This window comes from Trichoderma citrinoviride (assembly GCF_003025115.1).
Source record: "Trichoderma citrinoviride strain TUCIM 6016 unplaced genomic scaffold BBK36scaffold_14, whole genome shotgun sequence".
In the NCBI taxonomy this organism is placed as follows: Eukaryota; Fungi; Ascomycota; class Sordariomycetes; order Hypocreales; family Hypocreaceae; genus Trichoderma; species Trichoderma citrinoviride.
The window spans coordinates 554,910-563,688 of NW_020194722.1; the positions used below are offsets into that span (position 1 = coordinate 554,910).

The 8,779-nt window shown below is 50.5% G+C and overlaps 1 protein-coding gene across 1 annotated transcript; it reads right to left on the reverse strand.

Annotated features, from left to right (window-relative positions):
- Positions 1-1,692: 1,692 nt before the first annotated feature.
- BBK36DRAFT_1127698 (hypothetical protein) lies at positions 1,693-2,016 on the reverse strand (the record flags this gene model as incomplete). Its single annotated transcript, XM_024891542.1, has 1 exon — positions 1,693-2,016. One exon carries the CDS (start codon positions 2,014-2,016, stop codon positions 1,693-1,695), a length of 324 nt encoding a protein of 107 aa, XP_024746479.1.
- Between the last annotated feature and the right edge of the window lie 6,763 nt (positions 2,017-8,779).

Below are 8,779 nucleotides of genomic sequence, written 5' to 3' on the forward strand. Positions count from 1 at the left end.
TCGTTTTTGCTCCTTAGTATTTGCCTTCCGGTGTCGTAATTGGAAGTTTAGTTCCGTTGTGGCTGGGTGTTGCACATGGCATACCGTTCTGACAGCTTACCTTACCTCACAACCAGGAATAGCTGAAAAGGGGGCAAAGGAATTCAACAGTCAAGACCAGCTGAAGAGCTGAACTAAAAGGTTAAAGCAGACCAGATTGATTGATTAATCACATCCCGATGCACGAAATCGTACCAGCTTGTCCTCATCAAACACGTGTAAATCGAAAGTAAGGGCAAGAAAGACGCATCAAATACATCATCATTTCGCACGCAGCTGAATATTCCCCAATCAATTCAAATCTTCCATGCATCAATCATACCTTCCATGCATCTAATCACAGCTTCCATGATTCAACCACCCATCAATGAGTCAATCAATGACCCGACAGACCGGATAATACAAAAACGCCCAATAGAAACACAAAAAACACAATTGCCGACCGACCGGTCGCCAAAAAAAACTCTTCCTATTCTCCCACCTTCTCCCACCACCGATATCGTTCTGAGCCCGTGGCGCAAAGTTCGTCCGCACGCCACAGCGGCTCAGATCGCGTCTTTTTTCTGTTCAAGTTGCCCAGGCCAGGCCAGGCCAGGCAGCGCAATTCTTTTCGGTCTAGAAGATTCACGTCCTTTCGCAGATCGTTTCGCCTCGGGCGCACACCAATCTGTCACTGGACATGTCACTTGCGGAACCTTCCATTACTGCGGAAACCTCCATCGCTGCGGAAATTTCCATCTCTTGCGGTGCTGTTCTCGGCATGTTGTAATGGTCCTGTAATAGAGCATCTCGGTAATGTGCTTGTGTCGAGTGTAATGTCCGTGTCATAGCTGGAGCATCCTGGCAGGTCGTCCTCGCATCTACTTGCAAACACCTGTCATGGTAACTTCATGAATCAAAAGTCATTGTAAATGTTTTATTGTTATGGTATTCCTGCCATTCAGTTTGTGTCAAGACCATGGTATCTCCCATCCCGTCATGACTTCATCCTCAGCTGCTCGATAGCAAAAACCACATTATAATCCCTCCTTCATAAGTGATGATAAAACAAACGATTATTGTTCTACAATAATGGAATAAATCCCGTTGATCCAGCCCCCAAAACCCAAGGGGTATAAGTAGTCAACCAACAGCGAGTTGGTCGCCCTGTTTCCGGTGATGCCAGAGTGTTTGTGTGATAGGGATGAAGAACAGTTCAAAGCCCGCGCTGAGTCCCCGATGCAACCAGTGAATGAATATGTGATGATGATGATGATGATGAAAGCTGTAACGCCAGTGTAACCCGTATGATGTTGCAGCCGAACGATGATGAATAGCCGATGATGATTCCTTTCTATCTTTCCCGTGGTTTGTTGATTGGTCTAAAGCGTTGTTTCGTTGTAGCTGGGTATGGTAACGATGGAAGAGGGAGGTCGGCGTTGGTGGCATAAGCGAGAGAAGTAGAAGAGGGGTAGAGTTGATTGTGGGCGTAGATGTTGGCGTAGATGATGAGGTTGATGAAGATGAGGAAGAGGATTGCGGGTATAGATTGCATCAAGCAAAAGAGGAGAGGAAGACGTGGCAGAGGAAGCAGCCGGGGAAGACAGCCCTGCATCAAGCAGGCACTTCATCCCCTGTCGCATATACCAGAGATGTCTTATTCATATTGTTCCTTCACTTCCGGTGCGCCTTCTTCAGCGCCTTGCCGTCGTAATGCCTCCTCGTGCGCTCTCGCCCGCGCCGCTCCTCCTCCTCGAAACTCTGGTTGCCATCGTCGCTGCTGTTGCTGCTGCTGCTGCTCAGTCGCGAGCGGTCCTCCTCGTACCAAGCGCTCAGCGGCTTGCCGCCAAACATGAGATCCTCGTCCTCGATGATGATGGGCTGGATCCACGCCTCGGCCTCGAGGTCGAGCTCGCGCGCTGTCGGGTCCATGGCCTGCAGGTTGGGGAGCAGGTAGTAGGCTTCTGTTGTTGATGATGATGACTGCTTGGGAGACATTGTGTTTGAAGCGACCAGCGCAGTCTGTTTGTGTTGGAGAGAAGATGGTCGTTGAGAGGACCAGGATTGTGTTGTGGTTTATGTTGTGTCGCTTGCTTCGCGTCGACGTGCTGAGTGTTTGTGTGTTTTGTGGTGATGCGGTAGTACGAGCAGGAGGTATGGGTATATGTGCTTGTACAGGGAATTATGTCGTTGTCGTTGTTCGTGATGAGGATCCTGATCCTGCTCGTGTTGTTTCGTTACAATAGAGTATGTTGAATGGCGATATAGGGCTGCGAATATGGAGAAGGAAAAAAATTATAAGATCCAAAAGAATCCAAGCCCGAATCCGGGGGAGTGAGGGCGCATTATAATCGCCCTCGTGGATGCCCGCTCCTCGGCCCCGGGGCGCTCGAGTCAGAGCGGCCAAGGCCACACTAGCATGCGTCCCACCGAAGAGCCTCGCCTCCCTCCCTGGGCTGCCTCGGAGGGGCGTGGAAAAAAATCAAACTTGGGGGGGGAGAGGTGGACCGAAAAAGGGGGGCGTGCGTGGACCGGGACCAGCCGGATAGGGGGTCAAAGGAGCCATTCTGATGATGTCCCGGGCATGTCAGGATGACCCACGGCTTTGCGTGAGAGCTTCCCACTTGGCAAGTACTCGCAACTTCTTTTTCGCCTCTCTGATACCCCATACGGGAGTTGATATGCACAGACGGAAGACACCGCGACGCCCGGGAGGGAATGTCTTTCAAAGAAATCTTTACGCTATTCTTGTTCACGTTCGATACGTTACATATCTCAACAAAGGCACCTGATTAAAGAATGCCCAGGTCACAATCTTCTTTGACAGCATCTCGACACCCAAAGAAACGCAAAAGGGAAAAAGGAGAGTGAAGGGAGGGGGGAGGGGGGTGCGACACGAACCCAAGTGAGGAGTGCGACCAGCAAGGGGGGACCAGCAAAACGGAGCTGCTCTCCGCCTTTTCAGACGGTGGCGTTTTGTCTTTGTTTCTTCCTCCTCTTTCGCAGTCGTTTCACGCTCCTTCTCTCGCAGCTCCGACCAGAGCTCTATAGAAAGAAACAGATGCAACCTGAATATGCTCCGGAAAGCTCCGTCCATTTCTTTCAGAATATCTCTCAAACCACGGAGTTTCCCAGAACCTTCGACGTCTTTTTGCGTGTGGAAGCAGTTCCCATGTCGCCCATCTTGGTCGCTGCCACGCGGCACGCCAGTTCAAACGGCATTTTGGCTTGCAGTTGTATTACAGCTTGCAGTTGCAGCTGATGCGCTGGTTCGCCCTCTTTTTCAGCTGCGGGCCGTTGGGAATTCTCAGCCTCGCTGCGGGGACACGTATGTCTTACGGTTGTATTGTATCGAAAAAAATGTTGCCCAGTAATTAATCCATACATACCCAATCCTACTGCATTACATGACAATAATAGATTAGATGGCTTGCCAGTAATAGCATGCTCAACAGCGTGAGGCAGAAACGTGTAACCCATTATCGCCTGCGTGTTACAGCCACAGTATGGATTCAAGTCCGTCGTCACTTATTATTACCCCGTAAATCACGAAAGCCATCAAATAATATAGACATGGGCCAAGTTCGTGGACCAGGGGCTATTAGTCGCCGGGGAACGCTGATGCCTGCACCGCCAATTTCAACCAAAGCTTGATTCCGCCCTCATTTCGCGTCCACGACATGCAGGGATGCGCAAAACGGCGGTATCTCTCTCTCTTCCCCCCCAACCCTCACCGAGTGGCGGTAGTAATCCGGAGTCTTTTTTGCTTCTGCCTCACAAATGGCGGTCTCTTACTATCTTGGTACTACTATCTTGGTCCTATCTGTCGCCATTTCTCCAGGGATCGCCTGATTGATGGACATTTCCTCCCCTGTCCCTCCGCCTCTTTCTCTCTCTATTTCCAAGGTTCTTATCCTTCCTTGCCTTCCTTCAACACACAAAACTTGAAAGTTGGGGGTGGCTCAAGAGATGCTCCTCTGCCCATCACTGGGTCTGAGCCACACAGTCGAGCATCACAGCACACTGTAACCTGCGAAATCTCTTTCCCAGTTTCTCTCTTTATTACGAGTACTGCATTTTGAGTCATAGTATTAGCCCAGATAGAGCAATGGCGGACCACACAGAAGATTCAAACAAAACAAACCAACAGCAACGGAAAACAAAAAGAGGCTTGCCCTCGTAAAGTCCCCCCGGCCTGTCACCCGCCCAATCGGCCTCCAGCAGTGGCATCTCGCCCGAATCGACGACACGACGCCGCCACCCTCCACCACGATTCAGTTGCCCTACGAGGGGGTAGTAGTACTTCTGTCTGCCCAACTGAAGCTGCATGTGGCACATGTGTGCAAAAAGGGAGCAATGGGGAAAACGGTGCTTCCGAATTGGGCATCCCGTTTTGAAGGGCTTATTTTTTTTCTCTTCTTCCGCTAATGCACGCCGGCACAAAACAACCTTAAAAAAAGTTGTCTGGTTGCTGATCGTTTTTGGAGAAAGACAGTGCCGTGATGCCTTCAGGTTTTGTCGCATCCGAGATATCAAACTCTTTTTCGCTGTCCATCTTCACTCCTTTGGATTTGATTCATCTTTCAGCTGACATGTTTTTGTTTCACTGAACCTGAGTAAGATGGGTAAAAGAAGGGCATACGAGTACAGGCAAACCTCGATAAGCCACAGCATCACTGTGAGACACAGATACAACATTTGCACTCTCCCTTGGCCCAACAACTCCAACCCCTCCAGATCGACATCAACATCACGCCAGAAAAGCAAGCATCTCCAATCCCCCCGCATGGCAAAAAAGCGAACATCATGAATGTGACTCGTCCATCACCGTCAGGTATAAAGCGCACATCAGGCACTCATTCCTCCTACCAATCCGGCGAGACAAACGCACGGACAAGTTGTTCATGTTACTACTACTATCCCGCATTACCCCATCTCTACCCGCGGGCTACTACTATTAGGCGCATCATCTCAACACCGCGGCAAAACAAGAGCCGGAGGGCGCATGGCCCATCCGTTCCCAGCAAACCTGCCCTTGCATCTGACTCCAGGCTTCAACTCGCACGGACGCGCAGTTTTGCATCCCCGGCAAAAGCAAGTGTTCAGCGGGCCGACTTCGTAATACAAAGAAAAAGAAATGAAAACGAGCATCTCATTTGCCTTTGTTGCCCAGGCTCGCCTCGTCTGCGTTTCCCGCTTGGGCAGGTCGTCTCTTCATTCAAGATATCGGATAAGTAGTGAGATACCCGCCGCATCGGGCAAGCATCCAAGCACAGCGTCAAAGTAACAAAGAGAAACGGTCAATGAAACTGAACTTGCCTGCCTGCTCTTTGATTGAGCCAAAGAAAGATGTTGCCATCTGCACAGCCCGTCTGTCGCTTAAAGCGAATCCCCCAATGAAACAAGGCTCTTCACCGTCTGCCCTCCGTAAGCCCATATCTGCCTCTTTGTCTCTCCGAAACAGTCCAATCACCTCTCTCAACTCCCTCACACCAACACCCTTCCGCAGCGAGCAGTCACTTCCCGCTTGGGTTTCTCACTGCATGCACGGCCGATCGACTTGCAGGCGAAGCCAGCCCGAAAAAGCCACCAACATTCTAAGGGTTCAAGCTGTGCCAGTCATCTTCACTTACATGTAGACCCGGCATACCCCGCGTTGCAACAGGCATGTAATAGGGCATGTGAAATATCATAAAAAGATTACGGCCGAGCTCGTAAGATGTGATGGGCGTCAAAAGACACAACTACAATCATATTAACTTTCGTCCCGCTTTTGCCTAATAGACGGGCCGGACCAGCTGGATGCCATCTGATGGACAGGAGTCCCTCACCGACGCGAAATCACCCGCATCATCTGCCTAAGACCTCGTGTGCCGCGCCTGTCGAATCGAGCATCTGCCAAGACGGAGGGAGGCGGGAGTGAGCATCAAACCACAAGACGCAACGACGAATCCCAAAACCGCAAGCAATCGATGGAGAGAATGCGGAGCAAGACGGGGCACAGAAGAATAGTCCGTCGAGATGTAACCATGGAGTTATATCGCTTCCAACCCCAGATCAACGTCAAGCTGTGCTGCTGCAACGGAGCATCTCGGCATGTCACAAGCAAAACGGCACAGCACTGTAGAAAGCTGGACAACCACCAACCATCGCACTGCAGTAGCATAACATCTCGGAGCGATTTGCTCTCTGCCTGACTCACACTTGTCTCCCGATGGCTCATCATCAGCCCTACTTTGTTGGCATATGCAAGCCTTTTGACACCCTACATTGGTACTTGATCCATGGCAGCCTGTATCACTTACATGTACTACCTTACCTTATCAGACACGACCCCCTTCTTTCTCGCAAATGTCGCACAAAGTGTCAGCTTCCTGACCCAAATCTCATGAAATCCCTCCGTGGCGATCGCCGTGCACGAGGCGCAATCGGCACCTGGGCAGAGACACGATGGTAAAAATTGATAGCGACACCGCCAGTCTGGGATGGATGGGCGATGGAACACAGTCAAGCAGGCTGCCCAGGCAGGATTACCTGCCACAGCATCTACTTCAGTGACTACCGATACTATCCAATATCTCCGGAAAAGAAACATCCCGTCGGCACTGTATCAAAATCAATAAATCCAATGATAGTCAAAAAGTAACAAAATAGCCTGCAAATAATTCGCCGTTGGGTCCGTCCCGGCCGGATCCTCTCTCGGCGCAATAAACCCGCAAATCCCTCTTGTTTTTGCCTTGTTAGCCGCCCACTCTTTTCCCCAGATTTCATCCGAGAGGCAAGAAATCGCCAACTGCATGTGCTTTGACCGGCTTCCGGCTGGACGGCAAATGACTCGAGTAGCACTCGATAGTCAGTAGTAGTAGTTCTCCTTCATGATGGTCCGTCCGTTGAATGATGGAGAAAGCTTCGTCGATGGGCGGGGAAATTGGGAGTTGGTGCCATGTCTCCCCGCATTCTCCCGTTAAATCATCTTCTATCGTGTCTTTCTTTAAGCCTGCCTCGAGCGTTCTTTGATATCCCGGTGCCTAGAACTGTCAAACTGTGTTCAATACGTGCAAAGTCATCCCCTCCCTTGGCACGAACCTCACATGTCCTGCCTCCCCCATCAGCCCCGAGTGCGGCAACACAAGGCTCATCACCATCACCATCACAACAACCACCTCGTCGGACGCGCAAGCAATCCTACATACATACCACTGTATAGTATAAGTTGTATATCAAACCAAAAAGGGTCAGATGCAACGAAGCTGCCCTTGTGACAAGCCATAGAGAACCCGCGTCCACCATCGGCTTTTGCTCTGCCGAGGATCACCGGAATCCCGCTCGCCCGCCTTAATCAATCAAGTGCTGCTTACTGTGCAACGCCAACTTACACATCATTTGTCTCAAATCCTATTGTACCAGATAGTACCTAGATAGTAAGCAGCATCTCTTCGCACAGTCCCATCATGCGAACAATTCCAAAACCGCAGTATGCCGTCCACGCGCCTCCATCATCTCCCTCAAGCACAATCCAAACACCTCCCATCTTCAATATCAGAATAACCGCAGCCAAGCGCAACGGCAGTTCAACTCCTCAGATCGCCCATATCCCATCCAGATCGCCAGGGCGAAACAAAACCCCAGAGTCACGGGATGTCTTGTCCTTCTGTGCCATCCTCACATGCCGCTTCTACCCAGCGCACAAGACACTGCATCTACCCTAAAACCCGAACATGACAGAATCGAGATCCCTATCAAATCCATATGAATAGTATTCGAGCAGCCGAATGTCCCCCATCCAGAGCTCAGTTTAAAACGGTAACTCTCAAAACTAATCCTCATGCTCCCAAGCTGAAGCAACTCCCCACACAACTCACCAAGTCAACCAGCCGAAAAACAGGCATTCACAACAATGACATCATCAACCTCAGGCATCTCGTCTCTACCTCTCTATCTTTCCTGCAAGGTCCAAGACATTGCGAGTGTCAGGTAAACAAATCGACACACCGGGGCGTCTCTCCAACCCCCTTACCTTTCCCACGTCCGCTCTTCCACGGAGCACTCGTAGTCCTGTTTCTTCTCATTCCATTCACAGAGCAAACCAGTTATTCTTCAGCAATTCTCGGATCCAAATCCCGAGTGCCAACCCCCCCGTCTTTTGCCATCTTGTCGCAAATTAAAAGTCATGACGAATCCACAACGTCGTGTCGTTCCTTATCCGTCCATCTTCGCCTGCAGGGGCCGCGTAAATCATTGACGTCATGACGTCATTCCCGCCTCAGCCCAACCTGGATATTCCAACTTTGGCATCCCAAATTCTATCCCAGCCTTACAAGTACAGTATCGCCCCCAAATAACACCGCCGCCAACACATCTCTCGTAAATGAGAGACCAGTGTACATAGACATTCGTGGCGATGCTTTAGCTATCTATAGCTTCTTCATCCCGGTCCCGGAGCGTATTATGAAATCGATGCGTGGTTGAATGACGCAAACCTGCTGGGTTTGCACATCTCCCGATCGAGAGGCCAGTATTAGTGTAATCAGACACATGCAACATGCCATTCCCATTTCCACGGATCAAACGTCATGTTCCTCTCTGATGGTACCTCATTTCTAATTCAGTCCCATGGCATTCTGCCCTCACGTTCTCAATTCCCATGGTCGATCTCCAAGCCATCTCCAGGTCGCCATCCATCACCACCTACCCAGACAGGCAGTCCTCCTCCCTCATCAACAACACCATCATACCCATCCAACACAGTGATATCACACCT